Source organism: Oryzias latipes, chromosome 6, assembly GCF_002234675.1.
Source record: "Oryzias latipes chromosome 6, ASM223467v1".
In the NCBI taxonomy this organism is placed as follows: Eukaryota; Metazoa; Chordata; class Actinopteri; order Beloniformes; family Adrianichthyidae; genus Oryzias; species Oryzias latipes.
Genome location: NC_019864.2, coordinates 24347510 through 24373992, shown reverse-complemented (window position 1 = coordinate 24373992; position 26483 = coordinate 24347510). Strand labels below are relative to the sequence as shown.

Genomic DNA, 26483 nt, shown 5'->3' with positions numbered 1-26483 from the left:
CTATCATGACAACGCGTTGGCCGAGCACCAACTTCTCCTGCAGCGGCGAAGGAATGCGATATATATGCGGATCGCCCGATGGGTTAAATAAAGCATCAACAACCAATCAGAATGAAATATTCAATCGGATCATGTGATAACAACCGCCCAATCCAAAATCTGGATTAATCTGCTTTTTTTGTCTCAGAGATAAACAGACATTTTGCACCACACCTCTTTCAGCAGTGAGGACATGTGCTAGTGTTAGCTAGCTGTAAAACACACAAATATTCTGACGCCTAAAAACATTTGTGAAAAGAAAAGATCGGATATTAAAAAGTAGAAAAATCAAATGGAATCTTTTGTTTGTTTGTTTTATTCCAAAATGTTGAGAGTAAAATAAACTTTAAAAGGTACAACAGAACAACCCAAGCAGAGGGGAACTAACATGATATAAAGAGAGAAAAATAACTAAAACATTCACATGAACTCCCATTAATCTGAGTCTGCAAACTGCTAGTAGTCAAAGATTTCTTCTCTAACTGGAACAGTGAAATGCGTCTCCGCCCAAACATTTCTCAACTGAACGTCCAGCTTCTCCTCTGCGGCTGAGTCTGGGCCTAATGTGTGGAAACAGTGAAAACACGGTAAGGCACTTTCTACTCCCACCGTTTCTAAACACACAGTTCAAATGAACAGAACTTTTGTTTTTACAATCACGGAAACGTCTGTTCAGCCATGAAACCAGGGTGGATGCAGTAGACCCATACACTAATTATCTTACACTTTTCTGGACAAAGGTGATCCATGAACGCTAGAACGGAAAAAGAGCAGAAGTGCTGCCCCCTGGAGCGCAGGAGAAGTAACTGCACATTAGGTTCACAAACTTTTTTTTTGTAAATTCTGGTAAAATTAGGTAAAACAATGATTTGCGTTTTAAATTTTAATTAAGCTACTTTGACAACTTAAAGCAAGTATACATGGCTTACAAAGGATATATGTTTATATAAAAATGAGAGAATGCGGGAAGAGAAGATAAACGTAGTGGACGGCTGCGACGTGGGAATCCAAATCCTCATTTTGATGAATACTTTGCCTCTTTTGTTATTTGGAAATTTGTTCAAAAGAAGCACAGAATTATTATTTTTTTGGGATTTTTCAGCACAGTCACCTTCAGTCTTTGAAGAAACAAGTGAAAGAAAACACACAGTGAACAGAAATTGGCACTGAGAGTTCCTACTTTTTGGTTGCCAGGATTATTTCAAAAAGTCCAAACAGAGAGCAGCATAATCCTGCATATGTCAGTAAAATAAAAAAAAAATAAAAAGAGGGCGGTGTCTGCTGAGAGAAAGAAATCTTCGAGCCTGCTGTTTGCTTTTAAAAAACCCAAAGGCGGGGCTTGCTTTTCTCTAGACAGAAAGGGGGCGGGGTCAGCAGATGCAGCAGAACTGCGGGAACCTTTTCATGAACGGGAGTGTTGTCAAATCCGACCTTAAACTTAAAGAAAACATAAGTCCGTTTTTATTTTCACATGAACGTTTTCTGAGCTCTGGGACACTCCTGGAAAAACGTGAAGAACGAGGTGAACTCCTGTGTGTGTGCTGGGGGGGGGACTAGTGGCTGACGAGTCCCTGCAGCATCATGACCAGGCGCCGCGCCCTCTTGGAAAGCGGGTTCTGGGGGTCTTGCTGCAGAAACGCGATCAGCTTGGGTCGGATCTGTGCCAGCACGGAGGCCATGTGGTCACGGGTCAGGGGGTCGCTGTGGTCCAGATTCATCACTGCGTCCTCCAGGTAGCTGAGGAGCAAAAAGAAAAATGATCAGACAAGGTGAAAAAAAGTCAGGAAGTTTGTGTTTAGTTTTCTTCCAGGGACAAACATCAGTTTATCTTTCTTTTAAATGGCGTCACATAATGAGGAATTGGCATTTATGCAATAAACAGCAGAGCTGGTCTTTATCAAAAATAACTCGTCCTCAGTAATATTACTTCTGTGTTACACCTCAACTGAACCTCGTCTCCTTCAAACTCGAGGCAAAAGGTGTCAAGGGTGTCATGGTAACCATTCCAGGTTTAAGTCAGCAATATGTTTCCTTTCTCGAGTTGATCATTTCTTGCTAATGGCTTGAAAACTCTTCAGACTCGAACAAGAAAATCTGTAGCTTATTTAAATATTCATTTAAATGTTAAATGTCAACAGTGATCCAACATGGAACTCAAAATCCCAATTACAGTTTAATGTACTGTTAATACGTTTTAAAAAGCACAACATGAGGAAATAATGGTTATAAAAAAATCAGCCTAGATCAGAGAAAAGTTCAAGAAACTTGGTTGACGGCTAAAGTCCGTGGCGTCTGCCGAGTCAGGTTACTGTTCTTCCAAACTCCCGGCGCTGCCTTCAGTCTTCCTCCCTGATCCACCAACACTTAGCCTCACAGCAGCAGTGGGTTCAAACTTTGATTATGAATGAGCGTGCCGTTCGTAGTTGCATTTATTCATAAACATGCACACAGGAATGCACTCAGACAAATATCCTGCTATGCAACAACCTTCTGTTTGCGGACTTTCTACTCGGACAATAACTTCTGCAGAGGCTTCTTGGGAAGAGCAGCTCTGAATAGCCGCTAGCTTAGTGTGCGTTTTGATGCTCACAACAGAGAAGAGTCGAGGCACAACAACGAATATTAACTGTGGGAATTGAAATCACTAAATAATTTACAACTAGCATTTTATTTGTAGTATTTTATTCTTCTCTTTAATGAAAAAGTAATACAGTGCTCCCTCGCAATATCGCAGCTCATCTTTCATGGTCTGGTTGTTTTGCAGATTTAATTTTTTTGTAATTTTGCTTTTGTTTGTTTTTTTTAAAACAGCCCATCTTTTTTGTCAATCAATCTACTCCGTACCGTGTGTCCTGTACAGAATGTGTTCAGTTTGCCAAATTTACATAAATCTTTGATCGCGATCAGAGCTCATGATGCTCGATTTACTTTTTGACGAAGGTTTGAACTTTGAGAGTTTAAATGAGAGAGAAAATGTTGACATTTGTCTAAAAATGTACAACGTGTGTAGTGAGAGGGTGTACAGCCTTAAAACATGTGTGATTTCAACTATCACAGGTTATTTTCAGAACGTTCTCTCCTGGGATAAACAAGAGAATCCTGTATGATGAAATTGTTTTACATTTGGCCAACTCAGTTTACGCCATTTTCTAGACTCAAATAAACCTGAACATTTAGGAAATCTGGTTCTGAGGTTCTGGATTTGCAGCCAAAGGTTTTAGAACCACAGACCACAAGTGAACTTTGGCCAGCCTGAAAACGTGGTCTACTTGCAAGTGAACTCTGGTGTGAATCAGTATGCTGTAAACACAAATGGACTGTGCTGGGGACAGAAGTGTGTTTGTGTTCAGGGGATGGAGACAAAGTAGAAAAATATACTGACTTTAAGAGTAGAAAAAACAGCATTACTTAAAGGTGTCAATAATGAAAACGTTGGAAAATGCTATTTTTGTCATTGTGCTGTTTTCACTTTTTTATGGTCAACTTGGATAATTTTTCTCTTTTTTTTGCCAATAATTACCCTTTAAGTTTCATTTTCATTCAGCAATATAGCATTCAACCCTGCATTTTCTTCAATTAAAATATTCATTCTATTGATTCAATTATGTTTTTTTTATCCTATCATGTGTGTGAGAGCTGCTGATGAGCCAAACTTGCTCGGTTTCCTATCCATCATCTTTTTTATGTGGGACAACATTGTGTGCACATCGCCCCCTGCTGGTGATAAATGATTTCATGGCCGTGAATCATCACTACACTCATAAAAACCTCCAAATGAATAGTTTTAATCAGACATCTGGTGGTCAGAGCATGCGAGGGGGAGGAGGGGGGCTGCTGCTATGAAATCCTGGTTTCCTGCCAGTCCACCCCAGCACACTTCAGCGGGCGGCTGAGTCCCTGCAGTGATGTTAACCAGGCTGTTAACGCGACGGCTCAGGACAGCAGCGTTCCTCTGTGGATTTAGAGCAGCAGGAAATGATCTGCGTTTAGATCAAGTCCTTCAAATCTGGTTAAATAGATGCTGGAGATCCCTCTCTGCGCATTATTTTGAAGTGGATCTCTGACGGCACCAAAGGGCTTTGCTGCCCGCTGAATGACAGATCTGCGGCGCCTAACTCCACATCAGTCGTGGAGAAAAAAATCCTGTTTAGTTATCGGTGGTTTGATGGAGTGTTCTGTGCCTTATTGCCTGATTTCTATCGTCCTGCGGGAGCAATGACTTCACCTGTGTAATTAAAAAGAGGCGTTCATGATTCAGATTCTTCATTTCGGGAGTCCTAAAGAGTGTCAAAATAAAGTCCACCTGCTGTGGAGGGACAGAAACGGGGAGGACGGGGGAATCGGGAGTGCTCCCTGTCCGGCCGTGGTCGGCTCACCACTTCAGCTCAAAAAAAAGCAACAATGGACATAAAACGGAGGATAAAATACGTGATGAGAAGACAAAAATCTAACCGAACAAATCTACTGTAAATTTTCCAGGATAACAGGAGCAGGTTTTCCTCTACATTGGTCCCCCATGTTCATTATTCAAAGCTCTGCATGCAGAAAAGAAAACTGCTGACAGGCGGCTGTCAAACACGCCGCTGTTTTTTTAAGGAGGCCCTGGACTGTAATGATCCGCCTGTAACGTGGAGGAAAGAACGAGTCTGATGAGGAGACGGAGGAAAAACAAAACCAAGGAAGAAACAAGAACCCTGCAATGTTGAATGCAAACAAATGCATGGAGAATTCTTTTATTTTTCTGTTGTTTTTGTCTAACATTTGAGTTGTTTTTTTATTCTCATGCGACTGTGCATGTCTGCTGCTCTCCCTCGTCATGTGCAAAGAGATTTGCTAAATAATAAATAAACAAGAGTGAGTTTTTGCTGAACCATCAGATCTAACCTTGCAGCAGACCTGGTCCAAGTCTCCTCACCTGATTTTGAGCTCAGTGCGGGTGGCCAGGTTGGAGGAAAGCTGCTGGATGAGTGACAGCAGGACGGGCTGGCTGAGCGGACAGGGGTGCTGACCAAACACCTGCTGGGAGTCGATGGTCTCACACACGAACAGAACCAGGCTCAGGTCGGTGGCAGACAGAGCCTGGAGGAGGAGGAGCAGAACACAAAGCGCTTTCCCATCAATCCTCCAACATTTTTCATAGTTTATTCCAACAAGTGAAAAAGAAACTATGAGAGTATTAAGGCCACCATGAAATAAAAGAAAAAAGTAACATAAGAGAATAGTCATTACATTATTTTAAAAAGCGGTAATTTTTCAATTTTTTCACATTTGGTTGTGTAAGCCTCTGTGCAGACATTCATGCTGATGCCATAAGGCTTCAGTTTATCATAGGAATCCATGTGCTTTAACGTATTTGGACCTCTGTAACTATAATGGAGATGGGGTCAATGGCGCCCTCGCCGGATATCCACTCCCTGTAGGTCAAGAATCTTTTTAAGAGGACCAGTTTCCTTTAAACTTTTTTCATTGTTCTCATACTTATAATAATCCAATGTTGACTCACTAAAAGTATTTCCTTATTCGTGAAACCAGAGCCGTAGTAAAGGCTTATAATGATCTACGTCTGTCATACTGAGACACAATATTGTTGTTTTTTTATTGTTGTTTCTATTTTTCTCAGTCAACAGCCTTTTGCCTCATAAATGTAGACTTTAAATGTAAGAAATTTTAACTTTACTATCGTGAAATATTGAAATTTAAACTCATAATTCTGAGTTTTCTTTTTACTACATCCTCATAATTTTACTACCTTATTCTCGTAATTCTTAAATTCTTAAAATTTACTTTGTTAAATCGCTATTCAAAATTTAAAGTGTAAACACAATAAAATGCTCCAAAAAAACTCGGAATGTTAACACAAACATGTTAACACAACATCACAAGTTCAGTTTATTAAAGCACAAAGTTACCTAAACAGCTACTTAAAGTTTTACCTTTCAATTTAGATGCATAAATCCGGGCCTTTAGCAAAGCAGCCAGGGTAACTATAGCACTAACTGAGGGCCGTTTGGCTCCACCGGATCTCGCCACAGTTTGAGTTGCGCCTGAAAGCCTTGTGAGTTTTACCTGCTGGAAGGCCTGGTTGAGCTGGCCCTGCTGCAGGAGCTGCAGGATGTTGGCCTGCTGCGTCTGGTAGTCGAAGTGCGCCGTGGGGACGGGCGTTCCGGCCGCCGACCTCATGGCCTGCATGATGCTGGAGGTGACCACCGCCTGCTGCTCCTTCATGGCCAGGCTCACTTCGCCTTTGATGATCCGCTGCACGTGGCTAAGAATGGACTCCTGCAGACTGTCGAGGACATGAGTCACGTAACTTTCATTTCTACATCTGGAGTTGTGCAGTGAGGAGTCTGGAGTTCAGATAAAACTTCTGCCACGTTGTCATTTCCATTGTTAGATTTTGACGTTTTAATTGGCCACATACATCGCATCCGCTCCGCCCCCAACAATCCATAAACTCTCAAATCTGTGAAATTAATTGCAAAGGGAACAAGAGACCAGATCGAATTCCTGTTCCCACATTTTGCTTGTTTTTCCTCTTTAGTCCGTAACGCAGCGTCTCAACAGACAAACATACGTCTGATACTCACATATACAGTCAATAATACCAAATAAATGCCGCATCATGGCAAACATGTCTTTGTTTATTCATTTCTGAATCGACTTTGCAGCAAATGTGGAAGAGCAGGGGAAAGTAACTTAAAACAAAGTTTTAAAGGCACGTTTAATGAGGGACGTCCTGCTTACGTACTTTCCCACCATCATCTGCATCTGGTGTTGAACCTCAGACCGAACGGTAGTGCTGATGCTGCTGGCCAGCTGATCCGTGTTCCTCTGGAAGCTGTCCATCATCTGCTGGAGCTGAGTGACCATGGGGTCCCGGGCCTCCTGCTCCCTCTGCTTTCTGCTCTTCATGTGAACCTCAAGCTGCTGGATGTCTGTAGGCCGGAAATAGGAGAACTCATCATGTCAACGCATCTTTTTGATCTGTTGCTTTCTTCTAAAGGAATTTGGGGGGGAAAGGGAACTACTTCATTATTAATTTTAACTTGAGGATTCAAATTTTGGATAATTTAAAATAAATTTTTTAGCTAAAAAGGCTATAAAAGAGTTAAAATCCCACTCCCATTAGCTTTTGATCTATTTTCAAAGCATTCCCAGTGGTCTTTTAACTGTGATTATGCAGTTTTTAGACAAAACCTACAAACCTGTGTTTCTTCCTTGTTGCTGAGAGCTCTCTGTTTACCTCACATCACCAGGCTAACATTACCGGTGCAAATGAAATGACAAGCAACATTGGAGTTATCCAGACATAAAATTTTTAGCCAAATACCAGCTCGGATGAGGAAAACAAAGACGCACGTGGATCTAGTCGTCTGCAAGGGAATACATCGGAATGGAGCAGAGTAGCATGTTTTCTGCATCACAGAAGCATTCTTTTTTAAACCTAATTTTTTCATCTGCTCCTGATTTATAAGGATCTAAATATTAAGAGGTTACTCAGAAATGAAATTTTAAGCTTAATTTTATCAATATATATCCTTCATCAGAAAAATACACAATTTTTTATCAGAGTGGGTCTTGACGTTAATACTGCAGATCTTAATTATTTTTTGCTCACAGACTGATCACTATGCAGAGGAAATCCAAACTCCCTCTCATCTGTACTCCTATTGTAAAAGTCAACCTTTTCTGTGCAGACAGGCCAAATGTAAACTTATGTAAACGCAGGGGCAGGATAGTCCAGGACACAGAGGAGCTCTTAAACCAAACCGCAGAGAAAATGTCCGTTAGTTTTGAAAAGATGGATGCCAGAGATTGTGACTATATTAGACTTCCATCCTGAGGTATTAAACTAGGATCAAATTACAGCAAAAACAAAGGCAACAACCAATGAGAACTTTCCGTTTGTACTGGTTTGTCTGGGGGCAAAGCTCACTTACACTCCTGAGTTCCTTGCTTGAAACTGTCATTGATCTGCTGAAACATGGACTGGCAGCCGCGCTCAAACACAGGCAGCACGATGCTCTGGAAGGCGTCTTTGTAGGCTGCCTGGATGGGTCCCTGCATGGCCTCGGCTGCCGCTCGGCCGATTGCATCCGTCGTGTTCTGACATACAGCACGCAGAGATACATCTGAGTGGCAGCCTCAATGCAGCAAAGAACACAGGATCTCAGACACCAACCTTCGATTTGACCATTTTGCTGACGTTCTCCCTCAAGGTGGTGTCCACGGCCGTTAGCTTAGCAGCGATTGTGTTGTTCAGCTGTCCCGTCACCGGATCCAGGCTCTTAGAAATTGCTGGAGTAAAGAGAGGCAGATCAGAAGGACTCTTCTTTAAAGCTTCAGCTCCCATAAACCCCCAGCCCCACAATGACAGATGCACTTTAGATTCCCTTTTGTATCGAAGTCACATTTTTGTTCAAAACACCAACTCGATGAAGGTAGTACGTCTTAAGAACCTGATGGACTCTTTAACATGTGCATATTTGGTGACTTTACATAAAATGTGAATGTAAATTAGTGACTATTGTCTGCCTCAGCCACGCCCACATTATAAACATGTTATATTCTTTTTATTTACTTTCAAAATCTCATCCAGTGTTGTGTCAGCCTTTACAGATAAAACAGAACCTGAAGATGTTCTTTGCTGTAATTTTACATTTTCGCAACATATGGCGTTTTCCACCAAGGTCAGAGGTCACAAACTTAGTGCACTTATTTAAAAATGTTTATGCCGCAAATATCTTAAAGTCATTTTAATGATTGTACATAAAATAATTTGTTCAATACATTTAAGGTTTCCAAAGCAACCTCTCAGAAACATCCTAAGTTGAGAAATTTTATTTTGGAAAAAATGTTTACGGCAAATTTTGGGACAAATTTTAACATTATCAACATTTTATAAACAATTTTCATCATTGTTTTAAATAAACAAAAACATTTAATGAAAAGCAACAGAAAAGTGATTAGAATTCACTAATGTAAGTATTTTCCTGACACCCAAAATAGCCGGCGATGACACGAAAAGATGTTTCACAATATTTTATGTAAGAAAACATTTAATAGTCTTCAATATTCTGAGTTAGTTGATGTGAAGCTGTGATGCAAACGCATAAGATTTATTAAACATTTATGTCTTATCCAAACAACTGTCACTAGAATAAAGGTAAAATCAATTCACCTTTTTTTTCTCTTTTAAACAATGATCAGAAATTTGTTTTAATGTAAAAACAGTGAAGCCCAAAAAAGCTTGTTTATAGAAACTTTAACACTTCGCTGAACGCTGAATGACAATAGCGCCACCGTCTGGCAGGTCTGTTCTTCAGCATTTGTCACCATTTCTCCGTGTGGATCGTCTTTCTGCAGCTCGTTCCTGTTCAACTCTCTCGTCTGTGCGTGTTTGTGGGCTTACTCTGAGGAACGGTTTTCTTCAGCTCCTCCCGCAGCACTTTGTCGACTCGGATGGAGAGTGCCGAGCTCAAGGCGCTGCTCAGCTGCTGGCTGAGCTGTTCGTGAAGCTGCTGCTGATGATTCTGACTCTCTGCCAAAACCCGCTCCAGTCTGCGGTCTGAGGTTGTGTCAGGTGAAGGCTCAAAAGCTCAAGGACAGAGAGTTTAGCTGGTAATGGTGAAGCACACAGGGTGTATTTAAAAAAAATAAAAGCCCCCAAGGATACGCTCCTGTTCCTGGTGTTTGATCATGACGTGCTCGACCTGAGCGATGATGTTACCCGGCATGGCCTCCATCACGCCCCACAGTTCACTTAACTCCCTCTGCTGGGTGCGCAGCAGCATCAGCAACTCGTTCTGTGTCTCTGCATTGAACTAAAGACAGACATTCAACTGAGACAGAACCTCTGGAACACCAGCATAATGGGAAGCTTTTAAATGTTTTTGGCAAAAAACATAATAATAATAAAACAAGCAAAGGTCTTTTTAAATCAAAGGTAGCACTGATCAAGATTTGTTGAAACAATTATTTAAAAAACAGACAAAAATATTTTTACATCTTTATGAATTATATCTAAACATAAAAGACATTCACCAGCATAAAATGTTAGAATGGTTTTTTTTAATGTAAAGCACCTTCAGTCACTTTAGCTGGAAAAGTGCTAAACAAATAAAGTTTGATTTAATTTGAAGTTTGGTTGCTTAAAACAAACTTGACTTGTTGATCTTAAATGTAGTCAAACGGCATTCAGATGATGTGAATGCATCACTGCAGAGCCCAGTGAAGTAATAGAAGTTAAACTTAACAGAAGTTTGTTGAGGTTGCTCACTTGTAAAGAAAACTCTTTAGTTATCCTGGTCAAATTGAATTTTGGGGAATTTTAACTAAAGTAATGCAGACAGACATACCGCGTTTGCTATCATCGTTCAGAAAACAGAAAATATAAAGTGAAGTATCGAACTCAAAACACAGTAACATTTTCACGACTTTGTTCCAATTAAGAACTTAAAATCGAAAAATGCACAAAATCTCCACAGAAAGACCCTTTTTTTAGACATATTAAGTGAAAACATATTTGTAAAGGTCAAACTAACTAGTTAGGATTTCAAAGATCTCTCACCTGAGCAGAATCCAGCTGTCTAGACTGAGATGATTCACTGTCAGGACAAAAAAAAAAACACTCAGTTACACACGTGTTTATAGAGTACAGGAGAACAATACTGGGGTTAAACTCCACACAGGTTGTGTACTTTAAAGAAAAGAGTAGGGCACATGTATGTAAAACTATAATTACAATATTCTGGGCAGAAGAAACATTCAAGAATTTGACTCCTTGAGCTGCTTTCAAGTCAATGTACAGACGCAGATTTGGGCATCGGGCACGGCAAGGTCGACTCAGATTTGGGTACGTAGTGACAGAACCAGCTTGTTCTGTTGTTATGAGACATGCACTACTTAGTTTTTCCTTAGGATGGGTACCAAACCAAAACTCTGTGCCTTGTTGCTGCCAGTACCATATAAAGACGCGGATTGCGGTGCTTCGTAGCGGCTCAGATAAGAACGAGTGATGCAGTGCAGCTGCACAGCGGCTCATCCACGGAGCATCAGGAAAAAAGTTGTCGGCAAAGCGGGCCAAAGTTCTGCAGAAGCTCACAGCAATAGATTCTAGTTCAGCGACCCGACGGATCAGTGATGTGTACAACGCTCTGAAAAAAGACCAACGTTGTGGCGATGAGCTGTGAAATATGTGTTTACTTCTGCGTATGAGCCGCAGCTGCAGTGCAGACTGTCATGGAATAAGGAATCTTAGCCTTTAATTGGTGTTTTTTACCCCCCCCCATTCCCCCCATTATTTTTGAAAGCATTTGACGGGCAAATCACGTCAAATGCTTTGAATGTAGCATAAGAGTTCCAGATAAAGCTGGAAATGATCAATACTACCTTAAAAAACAAAAACGTAAAAATGATTTAACCTAATTAAACCTGAAATACAAATTCTTGCAGATCATGTTTTTGAACAGAAAGAAATAGAAATGAATATTTTTCAATCAAAGGAATTCTCTCAGTATGGTTTTATTGCAGTTTAAGAACTTTTCTCTTTAGATTCAGGTGGAAACATACCAGTCATCCTTCTTCATCTTCCTCTTCAGCTTTGGTGATCCTCGTGGAGAGCTCTTCCAGTCTTTCATAGATATTCTGTGCGATGAGCGAGAGCCGCAGTTTCCAGAAGACGCTGCCAGACTCGCCACCTCTTCATCGGGGTCACTGCGGAGCGAAGACGAAATATACTGTCAGAAAAGCTCCTTTTAAAATGAATATAATAAAATAAATATATGTCTCACAAAGTTTGAACTTCACTCTAAAAATGTATGATATTTAATCCCTTTATCAGTTTAACAGAAAAACGCGACTGTATTGTGTATTGTGCTTCATCTTTTTTTACTTTTTAAATCTTTTGAAAGTTTTCATTTTAAGACATTTTCTTGGGTAATTGTGCATTTCGCATTTTAAAGAAATAAAATATTTTTTCATTAAGTTTATCAACATATTTCAGCTTTTTTTGGTTTTATTACACTTTCATTGAGTCAGTATAGATTTTATTTACTGTTTTATTTATTGATATTGATCAACAAGGTAAGACCAAAAAAATAAAAAATAAGATAATAATAAAATAAGGAAAAAAAGTATTTTCTAAAGTCTATCATTTCAGTGAAAATAAAATTTATCGTGTCAAAAAGCTTTTTGATAACAGACACCAGAACTACCCGTCCTACACTGGTGCCAAATTAAAGCAGCAGGTTAAACTACAGAATGATGTTTATGTGCTAGTGAGGGTCCTATTGCTTCATTTAATAACACTGTATGAAGAGAGCGACTTGTGTTACCTCTGCTCTGCACCAGCGTCCTGACTGTCTGTTTGCATCAGGTGATAGGAGTGCCGATGGTAAGGTGAGCTCAGGCGTCTGTCCTTTGACTCCTCTCTTGAACTGAACGCAAAATGTATTGGAAAAAAAAAGATGTTTAACATCAAACATCAGCAAATTGGAGACATTATTGTTTTTTGTTCTGGTTTTAACCAACGCCTGGTTCTAGGGCGACGCTCTTTGACTGTATGATTTTTTTTGGAGCTGGTTTTGTCAACAAGAGTCCAACTGGACGTCACCATGCAGACAAGACAACCAGAGGAAATCCGAAATGGGATTTGGGATTCCCTTTTCTTTTATGGTGAAAAAAAGAACCACGAAACATGAACCTTTGATCTTTGCTCTTCTGTCATCACAAGTTTTCATAAAGATGTCCTGCATGTTTTTTTATTCTTTCTTTCTTTCACTTGTGGAATTGCATCATGATGAACATCACTGACCTCTCAGCTTTTAAACACTGGAGTTCTTAGCTCCAGTGTTGTCTTTCGACTAACGCAACTCTTCAACCGTTAACGCAATTAACGTAACGAGGAGAAAAAGCAGCCGATATGCAACACTTGATATTAGGGAAGTGCTCACATCATCAACATAAAACAGCTGATTCTGACATAAAAAGAAGCAAAGAAAAGCGGCTTTTCTCTGTGTCAGCTGATTCACGTTGATCACGTAGACGGTTGGAGAGTTCCGGTAAGTCGAAGAGCGTCTTATCACGGCATTGCCTGCGACAGCTCTGGTGTTACAGAGTTAAGTGGAACAACTCCCAGAATCTGTGACTGACTTTCTTGTCTCACTAACTGCAAAACTACAAAATTGTGCTGCAATTTGATCTTTATCAGCCTAAAACAGAAGGTTTCCTCACGTTTTTGCAGTGATTCCTTAATTTAACATGATGTGTGTCGTTCAGATGTGCCTCATCTTTCGCGGATGGGTTCATTTTTTCATAAACAGGAACTGACCAGTCTCCGAGGCCGTTGTCCCTCAGGCTGTTCCTGGTCTCCCTGGTGATATCTGGCGCCGCTGGCCAGGATGTGTGACTGACGTTTCCATCGGAAGCTCCCCCCGTGGCTCCGGAGTTCTCGTGGGATAACGCATTCTCCAGGAGAGACGGGGTGCTGCTGAGTCTGGACTCGGACTCTGCTGCGTTGCTTTGTCCGTCGGCACCTCCCAGTTCCAGCTGCAGCAAGCTAGGAGAGAAAATGTGTCTGTTTAAGGGGTTTTAGTGAATGTACTAGAGGTTTCTGTAAACAAAGGTGACCAGAGGAAAAACAGAAGGACTCCTTAAATGAAGATTATGTTTATTAAAGCATAAAAACCGACTGTGTATTTAGTCAAATTAGCAGTGGATTTTGGCAACCATAATCAAAGATATAAATCAGAAAATTATATCAAAGTAATTTAATGTTAAATATGAGGGGAAAACCTGGAGGAAGTGAAAACAGAGTTGACTGCAGCAAAACAGAAAAGCTGTGGCTGCTGACTCCAGACTTTTTGTTCATTGATTTTCTTCTGAGCTGCAGGACCTCGGCTCGTACCTGCTGCTGTTGGCCGAGAGCGGGGAGGTCAGCAGGTGCAGAGCAGAGGCAGCTGAGGCCATGCTGTCCATCTGCAGTGCGGGAAGAGGTAAGGCCTCCATGCTGGCCCCAAACCCGCGCTGCAGCTGCAGGGTCTGCGCAATCTCCGGCATGTCCTGCGTCATGGCCGTGGAGGCGGAGGAGATGACGTCAGGGGAGCGAGCCCTGGTCGGGGAGGTCAGAGGAGGCAGCAGGGGAGAATCCAGGGGCTGTGGGCTGTCCAGGGCCAGAGGACCAATGGGAGGTGACAAAGCCTGGAGATGGGGAAAAAGTGTTTTCCAAAAGAAGTTGTTTTGAAGTAGATGGTAAAAGGCCGCTGTGCCTCAAGCTACGTTACCACAACCTTCAGAAATGGATGAAAAGTCTATAAACGTAAGTAAATGCTCGTTTTGGGCTTCTGCGTTCAAAACTCTCACATTCAAGCAAGTCTCTACGACTGTTTTTGGGCTCTATGTACAAAATGCATGACCATTGAACACACGCTGCAAGTGTACAAGGTCAAACTTTGACCAATCAGGGACTCAGATTTGGGGGTAAAAAAATCTTAATTCACAAAGTACCAACCGTTAGTAAATTGATCATGGAGAAGAAATTAGTATTTGTAGTTTGTGCCTGGCCAGAATTCTATGACAAAGTCTTTCCTATATCAGAATAGAGCTGTGGAAAAAGAGCACAGAGCAAGATGTGCGATATTTACTTCTACATTTCGCACCAAACCTCTTCCAACTGTAGGTGGCGGACATGCGCTAATAAACAGTAGAAATAGATGAAGAAGCCCCTCCCTGTTTGTCCAGTGTGAACACCTTGGGCTAAACGCACGTTCAAGTATCCATGTTTAGTGCATCAAACGCGGTGTGTCCGTAGCATCACCTGTAAGTTCTCCAATCCAGACATCAGAACAGCAGAAGCTCCTCTGGGACTGCTAGAGGAGGCAGAAAAACCCAAACCGCTGCCACCGTTGTCTCCTCTGCTGGGACTCTGACTGACTTCATCCACAGCTCTGCAAACAAGGACAGAAAAGAAACCAGTCCTGTAAACATTGATTATTATCCTTCTACCATTGTACTGTCTTGTGATGTGCTTTTATTGCGATATATTGTCTAATCCAAAGACTGATTATGTTGTGTTATCCTGTTTTGGGGTTATGGATGTAAATAATCCAGCAAATTTCCGTATATCAATGTCTAAATAGTTGTTTATTAATGTGTATTGTCCATTTAAAAAACTAAAAATAATAATAAATGCAGATTCTTTGTGAGAAATTACTCTAAACTGGAAAAACCAGAAAAGCTTAAAGACCCACTCCAATGATAATCGTGTTTTTTTTCAACTTGTTCTTGAGACTTTTTTATGATGGAGGACATATATAAAGAAAATAAGGCTTAAAATTGCATTCCTGAATGTTTTTTTATTGAAATTGTTGTGACCAGACGAAAACATGGAGTTTGAAAAAGCTGTAGTTGTGACGTAGAAGTTCCAATGGGGGGACCACAAGCTTCCTGCTTTGCTCCATTCCAAGACTAAATTTGATCAATGTTCGCTTGATTTTCTGTGTCTGGCTTTTTTTAAACCGGTTATGATAGGTTGAGGGTGTGAGGAGCTGTAAGCTATCAGAAGGGCGAGTAAACAAATGGGTGACAAGAAATGGGGATGGGCTTACTCTGCACTGACTAGTGAATTACTGCCAAAACTATGTCCAACACAACAGCAGTGTTATTTTTATGTCAAAAAACAGTACAATCGTAAGTCAAAGACCACTGGGAACGCTTTTAAAATAGATCTAAAGATGACCAGAGTGGGTCTTTAAAAATGTGCTCAATTGGTTCTGCTGCTACAACAATAAAATGTCTGATAAAGATATATAGAACGAGAAATAACACGAATGACCGATAAATATTTACCTCAGAACAGTCAGATCTGAAAGGACAGAGTCTGACCTGTTGGTGGAATCCGAGTTGCTGCTGGTTCCTGTCACAATGGTCAGGCTGCTGGCGCTGCTGCCCGGAGATGCTGGCATCTGGAGGGAAATGAAGGATGTTTGGAAGAAAAATGTCAGCTTAGTAGAAATACTATAAACAGAAATCTTTACATTCATGCCCAGAAAGCCACATTTAGACCAAACACTCGTCACTACTTCATCCAGTCCATCCACTTAAGAAAGCCACTCCACAAACAAGCACTAAGCCATCCTCCATTTCAAAAATGTTGCAAGGAAACAAACAATGGCGCACAGGTTCTATATCCTGAGGTGAATTCCATCTCATTACAAGGACAAAAGACAAAAAAGTTTGTACCGAAGTGCTCGGTGTCATGAAAGCGTCGGGGGTCATCAGTTTTGTCATGGCTCCGCTGACGACTGCTGAGTTTGAAAGGAAGTCGGATGGAGCCGGAAGCGACGGGATCTTCCTCAGGTCATTCTGCGAGCCGCTTCCAGACTCTTTGTCAGAGCTGTGGTCGGTCAGGTGGTCCGAAAACCTGGCTGGAAACACAGAACGTAAACAGCTCTTCATGGTTCCATTTAGAACAAAAGCGGCAAGTTCATTATGTTTTTACAGAATCAGAAACATTCACGTTTGTTTTGAGATGAAAGTACTTTACGGTTCTCAAATTTCTCATGTTTCACTTGTTGAACTCACCAAAACCATCCTGGGAGTCAGAATGAGGAAGAAAGCCCGCAGAGCCAGAGCACGAGTTTGGCTGAAGCCAGATTTGCACATCCTGCAAACTCCTGCAAACAAACACAGAGAGAATGTTGTGTTACCACCTGGACACACTGACCCGACCCAACATCCACATGTACATTTGGGACAATTAAATTCTACATTAACATGTTTTCCTCTCCATCAAGAGATTTAGACCTTCTATCAGAACAAAGGGAGGTGTACTAGAGCTATGCTCTGTAAACTGTTGCCCCTAAAGGTCTTGATGCTGATTTGAACCTTGAAGATTTCTACTAAGAAGAAAAAAGGTGGTTTTAAGCTCAAAATAGCTGAAGTTTTAGCTAATTTAAAACATCAAGTATGAGATGTGTTCAAATAGCTGTTTAAGGCACTTAACTCCCTTCATGCTCAAATTTATTTGGAATTTCTTTTTTAAATATTTTTTTTCCAGGTGATGAAGTAGTCTTGGATGAAATGGTACATTGTAAATTAGTGAAAAACAGCGTAAAGGGGTTAAAGCCTATACAACTAGAAAGCTGCTTATATCAGGTTTACTTAATGATCCCCGTCACTGTAATCAAGCAATATGACCAGGTTTCAGTTTTGAGTTGATAGGCTGCCATATCAGACTGCATACAATGCCATGCTCAATTCTCTGTTGTTCCTTTCAGCTTCCAGTAAAAAGCTCTAATTAGAAAAGCTATTTAAGCCTCAGATGTGAAGTTTCCATCAGTACTGATCAGAGGTAAAGACAAAAAACTCCTAGGTACTGCACTAAAAGAAAGAAAAAACTTTATGGGGAGATCCGAATTTATAGTTGTGCGTTTATAATAAATAATTGAGTCATTAGGCCCAAAGCAACACTTGGAGACATATGAGAGGTTTGTTCGGGGTTGCACTGAAAATGTATTGAGTATACACAGTTCAATAGAAACCAGCAGAAGATCACATCATCTGCAAAATGAGAAGCTTTAAGAATCCTTTGACATCAGGTCAGACTGAACACAAACTGCTCATCAGCTTTGATTCTCACTAAGCTGCTTTTTGTTCACAGTCATGTTTTCTGACCAGAATGCATAGTTGACACTTGTTGTTGCAGAGCAGCTGCAGGTTTCTGCAGAGGTTGTGATGCAGAAATACTTACTTTGTGTGGACGCAGTAGAGTTTAATCTGGATTCCAGACTTGGACTCTGTGGGCCCCTGAGCGCCCTCTGGAGGAGAAAAACCAAACGGTAAACACTCAAACCTGACTTTAAATTAGTCCAGTGGGCCCTAACGCCCCTCGGCGGGGGACCAGTACCGGTCCTTGGGACAGTTGGTACAGGGCTACACAGAAAAAAAGAACACGACCTACAGTTATTATGCTTTGTTTACATTCTGAAGGAAGTTTTATTTTGGAAAACTACTGGATTCTTCCCACCAAACCTGACTACTTCTTGACGCATGTCAAGCTGCTAGGTCGGGTGTTGAAAATCCATCTGATACTTTCTTAAAGCGGCCGCACCGCTAGATTGAAACCCCCAAGATAAAAAAAGTTAACAAAAACAAACATATTTGGAAAGTTTTTTTGGCAGAAAAGACCCAGTAAAGAAACAGAAGAAGAGCCTTTGCCTTCAAAATAAAAGAAATCTGCTTTTTACTCCAAATTTCTGTGACAGTTGTTCCCAGACTATAATAATAATGCATAACATTCTGTCTAATGCTATGCGATGCAACTAATAAAGTTGTTCAAACGGTGGATTCACATTTATTATTACAAGTAGAAAAAAAAGTTTGTGACCTTTTTTTATATATACGTGGTACCTAAAAGTTAGACAAGGTTGACGCCATTTTTTAGCTTCCATCTTAATAATAACAACTGATTAGATTTATCTGCGCTTTTCCAGTTGCTCAAGGCACTTACAATGTGTCCATTATTCATTCACTCCTCATGTATACTTGGTGATGGTAAAGGCGTGGCTGCCAGATTGCACCTACAGTCCCTCTGACCATCACCGGGACATTCATATGCATTTACATGCCAGTGGAGCCACACTGGAGGCAGGGAGGGTGGGGTGTCCAATGGGTGTACAATGATAGCTGGCTGGGGGGAGCGGGGATCGAGCCGCCAACCCATTGGACGACCAGCTTAACCTCCTGAGCCACTGCCGCCCAGTTATAGTTGAGGGGAAATCTATATCACATTTGAATGTGTCCTACACAAAATCTAGTGAACAAATAAAGTTTAAGATTTTTTACAATAGGATCGAGATAAACTTTACCCTCAAAGTTATGGAAAACTGGATCCTAAAGAAAGAAAGAAAAAAAAATCTGACATCCACTTTAGCCTCGTACAGACCGGTCCGTGGAAGCATTCTCTGACACTGAACCGCTCCACTGAATCAGGCCACAGTGAGCAGAAAGGGCGAGTCACCTGTGGAGATGCTCTCACTCTCCTCCTCTGCAGGGAGGACCTCCGTGTGTCGCAGCCTGGTGAGCATCACGTCCCGGACCCCAAAGCTGAGCACGGGGTGCGTGAGCAGGAACTCTGAAACAGCGCTGAAGCTCGCCTTCCCTTTCTCCAGGTCCTGCCGCAGCTCCATCACATACAGAACCTGATGGAGGATAAGATCAGCAGAGCGTGGAGGTGCAGGGAAAAAGATCAGAAGCAACATAAAGATTCTCAGAACGGTACATCAAAAACAAGATCAGTGCTGATATATTTTGAAGCTGGGATGTTTTTTTAATAAACACAGAAGAAGACTGGGTGAAGGAGACAAAACTAGTGCAGAAAAAGTGAAAAAGAAAGATATCGCTCTCTGAAAGAAGCCTCTAACCTTCCTTTGCACATCAGTGAGGATCAGATATTCAGCAGAAAGGTCCAGATTGGCTTTGAGATTTGGCAGAACTGATAAGTTAAATGGATCCGGACAAAACCTGAGAAGAAAACATTTGCAATTAAAACATCTGGAAAAGGAGACGTGTTTTATTGAGACCAGATTAAAAAGGGAGCCGAACCTGACTGTCTGTAAGCAGGTCCAAGAAACAGTGCACCATATTTTCAACTCCTGGTTCTGGTCTGCTCCGGTGATGAGGAACCGCCAGAAAGGAACCCTGCAAACAAGAAAGAAGTGGCAGCTGAGCGAATGTGCACGAGTGACGTGTGTAAGCGAACAATGCAGGAGCGCCTGGACTCACTCCGGGTCCTGCCTCTTATGGTTATCGCAGAACAGAAGGCAGGAGAGGGGACGCCCCCCATGGGGCTGCAGCTCGTGAAGACACCTGGATGACAGAACATAAACAAGTCAGAGTGAAGGAAACAATAAACCCCGACCCGAAAAGAGCAGAAACGGTCCAGAAAAGAACCTGCTGACTAACCTGGGCTTGTCCTGTCCTCCTTCAATGTAAATCTGCCAGAATTTGATGAATCCGTCATGGCTGGCTGTGGCCAACACTGTCCCATCAGGAGACAGTGCCCCCTCACTGACTCGCTGGACAAACACACATCATAAAATACAGTTTGTTCTCGATCAAAAAGCTTAATGAGTGCAAAGGAAAAGCTTTGAGGGAGACTGACTTTAAATTGATTCAATAAACTAAAGTTAAAGATGCAGTCTGACTATAAAGACTTCTATTTCTATTTCACGAGCTTCCTGTTCCGACCTCGCAGCAACGAGAAGGGGTAGGGGGGCGGGGTTGCTCTATGCTAGTGGTCCTGTCCACAGATCAGAGCCAAAGTAATAATGAACTCCTGCCGCTCTGCATGTCCTATAAAACGACACAGGTTCTTTGGATTTTGACTAAACACACCATAATCGTAATTCAGAGACCATTGGGAACGCTTTAACAAAAGAGCAAAAGATGATTGGAGTGGAATTTTACTGTTTTTCATTTTTCCCCCATTAATTATACATCAAAGACAAATATGTGCTTTAAATTATCCAACAGTCCACCTTGGCTGCTTATTTTTTCAAAAGGCTTCTCAAGTGAGGCTTAAAGCACATTATATGGAGCTGAATCAGTCATAAATCTAAAACAGAAAGGCATGGAATCTGCTGCTGACTTTTGTGTCGTACCTGAGTGTGACCCTTGACAGTAATCAGACCTTCTTTGAGTTCTGTGGCATTAACAGGCCAGCTGCTGATGTTGGCTCTGAGGATCTCCAGGTCCCAAACCTCAGCCTAACGGAGAACAGACAGGTTTAGGAGGAATAACGTTTTGTTGTCTCTTCTGGAAATGTGCAGATTCTTTCTCTGAAACAGGTCTGCATCTATTTAATGGTCGACAGTTTTAGTGGGCTTGGATTTCTGCTTTTGGGGGAAGCTCTGGTACCCTGTCTTCATGCAGGAGGGCCAACGTCTGGCTGCTGTCATCCTGGTTCTCCTCGTTTTCGTCCTGAATGAACGGGCACCAGATGAGGCGACGGTGGGAGTTGAGGGGAGTGTCTTCTGGCCGCTGAATGTGAACCACGATCTGATCTCTGAAGGAGGTCTGGTTAAGTAAAGCAGCAGGAACACTTTATTTTCAAACATCAGAGAGAAAGCAGTAAAGGTCAAAAGTTTGTCAGGAATCACAAAACCCAAAACTTTGTTGTTGTTGTTTTTTTTTCCATGTCTGGATACAGAATCTTGTTGCCGGTGAAAGTGAGCTGCCAGACCATCAGGTTTCCCGCTTCATCAACGCAGCCCAACAGCGATGAGTCCAGGTGGGCGAACGCCAGATCCGTGACGGCTCCGGTGAATCCCTTCAGCAAGGAGCGCTCATTGAAGTCCAGACTCAGCACCCGGACCATGGCGTGGTTGTTGGTTCCTACAAAGAAAGGAATTTTTTCCCCAAGATGAAAACTTCAGCAAAGATCATTTTTACATAAATGGCAACATTCCCTTCAAACCAAAGTAAACCCAGATTTGGATTAAGACCGCCATGTAAACCTTTATTCTATCATTTTGTTAATGAATAAATCAAATTGTTGTCCAACTTTAAACTCTTCCTCCAATCCTCTCCAAATACATTTAAGGCATGTTAGATTATAACATGTTTAGGCTGCATCATGTCTGAATGACAGTGAAAGGGTTTCATGTTAGTGAACATGGAGCTGCAGAGATAAACAAAGCTGCTCTAATGAATTGATTTCCAGAGATTGTGAGCACATGTTCATGTCTGGGTTGAGACATGAACCTTGGCAGCCTCCTCCACTTACCTTTGATGGCGTAGGCCAGGAAGGAGTTGGACACTGCTATCAGCCTGCCGTAGTAATATTTGTGCTCCCAGTCGTACTTGGCAACAGGCTGAATCTTAACCTGAATTTAAAAAAAGAAGACATCAACATTTTCTCTAGAGGTTTTATATTCATTTCTTTCCTAAAAACCCAATAAAAATACCAAAAACTGGTTTTATACAGTCGTTAAAACATCCACAGCTTCTGAAGCTGAGCAGTCATCTCTGAAGGTTGACTTCCATGTGCTTTCCTACCTTGCTGCTGCCGCGTCCTTTGCTGTTGATGCTGGAGTCTTCGCTCGCCACGATCTCCACATTGTTGGAGGTGATGGGGATGCAGGTGGAGCCGTCGTCACCCGTGAGACAGCTGAAAGCAGAGCACAGTTCCTTTTTTTATTAAAAAAGAAAAAGAAAAACTCTCCTTCTTTGCAAACACAGGAGTGGGGGCTCCCTCACATGATCTGACTGCTCTGAATGCTGCTGATGTCTGTGGAAATGGGTCTGGTAGAGTCAGACATGGTCGTCTGGTCGCTGCTGCCCAGCAGGCCGGCTCCCAGCAAACCATTCAGCTCTCCGTTGAAGGACGGCGCTCTAAGGCCGTCACTTGACTGAGCATCTGAGAGGGAAGACAAAAATCAACATTTATTCTGTCACAAATTGAGAAAACAGAAAATGTATAAAGGGGCATGATGCACCTGGAGGTTGATTATCAGTTTATTATGACCCATAATTCATGAAAAATAAACAAATCAGAACATCAATGACATCGACTCATGCAGTATTTATGACAGCTGAAAGCAGAACTCGGTTCTCATCTCTGCCAGTGAAGTGTCTGCATTTAACACAAACAAAGAGGATTGTTATCTTACAAATCTGTTGTTTGTTGATCTTACAAGTGTAAAATAAGATCAAGCCATCATAACTATGGAATAAAGTTTGAGAATTGCAGACATTGTCAGAAAGATTATTATTGGAGAGAAATCAGAATAGCTTTTTTAACAAGAAAAACAAACAAAATCACACTATTTCAAATTAGATGAATAGATTTTTTGAAATGCAATACTGTTTTAGCATAATGAGTCCCTATTTTTATTTATTCCTCGCAGCCAGTTTCCTCAGTTTCTGCCGTGTCCTTTTGCTCAAAAGGTTCTTCTAGCATAAAAAACCCTCATCAAACTCAACAGTAGCTTGAAAAACTAGATACAGATTTCTTGCTCTGAATACATTTTTTCTGATGAAATCTGTTGATTTTTACTTTCCTAAAAATATAAAGGACAGCTGCCAAAAAAATGAACTGGCTTTATATTTATTTATTTTTAAATAATGAAACTAAAATAACGCAGGTTAAAACATGCAGTACTTTTTCCCCTCTTGCTGAATTTATTTAAGATCTTGATTTTTTTTGTTTTCATATTTGGTGGCATCTTTAGTTTAAATGTGTAGGATAAAATTGTTTTGAACGGATAAAATAACTACTAAAAGTGTTTAAAACAGAAAATCTGTATTTAATGTATTGTGGAGGCCATCTTTCCTCAACAGAAGGCGCTTTTCATTTGAGAGACAGCAAATAGAACTGCATTTGGACTCTTACTACACCGCTTTTATAACAGCCAGCAGTTTAATTATATTTATACCCATTTATCACTTTGAGCAGATGAGTGTTTTAACCTGTAAAGCCTTTTAAATCTTAAAGATTAAATTATTTATTTCAGTTTAATAATATAACTTAATTTGACACAAATATTGTTCATCTGTTTATTATGAAAAGGATAGACTGCTATGGTAATTGGGTTACTTCAAAACATTTTTAGTTAACTGAAAAGAACAAACAGTATGATACTGACTTTAAACTGACCATCAATTACATTACATGGAGGAATCATTTCAGGGGTTACGTGGACGCTTTCCATTTTCTAATATTTTCATCTCATGAAAATCATTTTATTTATACTGTATTAATAAACGTGTACAAAGCAGTACAAAAAAAATGAAAAAAAGATAACCCAAAAGTAAGTTTAAAATAAATGCAAACCCATTTGATTCTTCTATTCAGTTTGATTTAAAGCAAACCTTAAACGAACAAAAACCAATAATTTACTCTAAAAGGAAATTCAGTCCAGAATGAGTCGATATAAGTCATTTGATTTAATTAACTATAATAACGTATTTTGACCAAATGAAGCTTATTCTTTTACACTTGCAATTTTCTTGTAGCTGGACCACAAAAGACAAACAACACAGCAAATCCATTTTCTTAGTCCAGTGATAATCAAGTCAATTTTTTAAAAAGTATTTACGTGTCCAAATCAAACCAGATCATCCCAAAATAAAAGTTTGATTTATTTTGAGATCATTTGATATGTTTAAACAAAAAAATACACATTATTCCCCGTGCAAGCAGGCACGTGTCAGAAATATTTGGTATTTGATATTAAGAAAAAAACTTCAAGACAATTGAAAAACTTAAAAATGACCAAGAACTGTAAAAAAAAAAAAAAAAAAAAAAAATAACAAACATAGAAATATGTTCAAAATTCTCTCAGCATTAACAACTTAATGCTTCGATCTGCAATCATCAAGGCCACGAAAATACACATTTCTAAAAACCATCCATATACACGTTTAGCCCTAGAATCGCACTTGAAAATTTTCCTCCTTAAAAACAAAGCATTTGTTGTGTGCTTCCCGAAAACATACCAGACATACAAGCGTGATACAATTATATGGGACTGTTAATTTTCTGGGTGATTGGTGTACTTTGGGGTAACATAAAAAATGCTGTGACAAATATTTCGCACGATAATTATATTTGAAGTCCTGGCTGCTTACCTGTAGTGTTTACTGCTTATTTTTAGACTTCGTATATCATGTAAAATGGGAAAACCTTCCAAATATGGTGACTCGATTTAAGAACTAATATAGAGCTTGAAGTTAGTTCCTGTATCACTTTATCTGCTTTTCTATAGTTTTTCCATAGATGGAATGAGCCTTAAGCTAACCGAGCTATGTCGGTGAGGTCGAAGCAGTCGCAGCGCCACAAACAAACTACTCAAACACGACAAGTGTGAGTGGAAACTCTTCGACGTTTAAACTGTCTTCTATAGTTTGCCTTTTTCCTACAAATGTGTATAAAATCTATCAGGGGACGTTTTCACGCCGAAACGGGTGTTACTAATGTAGCAAGCTAGCAGCCTGCTAGCTTAGCGGCCTAACTGGCAGCGCAGCGACTTTTCGTTCCCGGTGCGACTTACCGGCGCCGTTTCCCGAACGGTCGAGCTTGAGGATATCCCGGAGGTGCTGGGTCGCACCCTCGATGTCTATATTAGAGCTGGACGACATGGGCGAGGGAAAGGGGAAGACTGGGTAAATTGAAGGGGAGAATTTTAAATTTTCGTCTACAGCGAAGCTGTCCCTTCACCCACAGCAACCGTCTAAACTTCCGTTTGGTCCTCTCCGTAGATGTTCCGACTGGTTACAGGGTCAAGTCAATGCTTCCTGGTTCCTACTTTCAAATTTACAGGCTTCTTCGTGCTTTCCACAACTAAGCAAACTAAAGGAAAACGGACTTTAACTCTCATATAAGATCATTGCCCCCCCCCCTCCCAAAAAAAAGAACAGATTATTTTATCCACATCATAAATGTATTTCTACAAACCACATTATACTGTGCAGTTGAGATAAAACAGACCACTCAAGCTGGCACTGTCTGCCTGATTTGCTCCTTTAGGAAGTGCATAAATATTATATCAAATGTGGCAGATTTTTATTTTGGTGCTGTCTTACAATGACCACAATTGAACACGATGACCTACAATTAAAAGCTCAAACATGATCACAAATAAAACAATAGCAATTAAGACATTAATGCATACTAATGAATGAAATGTGAAAATAAGCATTTATATTCACTCCTTAATGTGATTTTTTAATTTTATTTTTTAAGAAAAAGTTGAGATTATGATTAATATATTCATATTTTTTAATAATAATTAGTTATTAATTAGTGGGCTGCACAGTGGAGCAGTGGTTAGCGCTCTTGCCTCCCAGCAAGAAGGCCCCTGGTTCAAGTCTCAGCTGGGGATACTGAAACAGAACATCAATGGGGGGGGGTCTTTCTGTGGAGTTTGCATGTTCTCTCCAGCTTCCTCCCACTGTCCAAAAACATGCTTCATAGGTTAATTGGTTAGTCTAAATTGCCCCTAGGTGTGAATGTGAGAGTGCATTGGTGCATGGGTGTGTGATTGTGGCCCTGCCACAGACTGGCAAACTGTCCAGGGTGTCGCTTTTGCCCACAAATGGCTGGGACAGGCTCCAGCAGCCCTGTGACCCTGGAAAACAGATTAGAAGATGAATGAATGAACAGTTATTAATACAATGTTTAATAAGAAAAAAATATTTGTATAAAAGGAAAATGAACCTTAAGCTCTGAAACCTGAGAAATTTGGGGGGGAAAAGTACCAGTCGAGAGGGGGGTGATGTGTTCAATGTTGCATTGCTGACAGAGAAAGAAAGTAAATAAATTCCTCTTCAATTTTCTTTTCTTTTTTTGAGTCTTGTGCCCTAAAGGAAAATATATTGGTCTGTTTGTTTGTAATAATACATATTAACACATGCAACAACACTTCTACAACCCATCTTCACTT

General features: G+C 40.7%; 1 protein-coding gene across 2 annotated transcripts; it reads right to left on the bottom strand.

Annotated features, from left to right (window-relative positions):
• Positions 1-334: 334 nt before the first annotated feature.
• edc4 (enhancer of mRNA decapping 4) lies at positions 335-25322 on the bottom strand. 2 transcript variants are annotated; one of them, XM_011476343.3, is made up of 30 exons: positions 25092-25322; positions 22297-22456; positions 22096-22207; positions 21824-21923; positions 21246-21432; positions 20956-21103; positions 20700-20804; positions 20002-20114; positions 19822-19905; positions 19642-19737; positions 19461-19560; positions 19058-19238; positions 17789-17855; positions 16621-16712; positions 16279-16463; positions 15886-16001; positions 14855-14984; positions 13946-14238; positions 13370-13597; positions 12375-12476; positions 11611-11754; positions 10610-10646; positions 9716-9863; positions 9452-9607; positions 8222-8337; positions 7980-8145; positions 6788-6974; positions 6106-6325; positions 4955-5118; positions 335-1776 (listed from the first exon to the last, which is right to left on the bottom strand). In XM_011476343.3, exons 1-30 carry the CDS (start codon positions 25177-25179, stop codon positions 1593-1595), a joined length of 4209 nt encoding a protein of 1402 aa, XP_011474645.1. In that variant the 5' UTR covers positions 25180-25322; the 3' UTR covers positions 335-1592. The 2 variants fall into 2 exon arrangements, with proteins under 2 accessions (XP_011474645.1, XP_011474646.1); XM_011476344.3 differs by having other exon boundaries at positions 15922-16001.
• Between the last annotated feature and the right edge of the window lie 1161 nt (positions 25323-26483).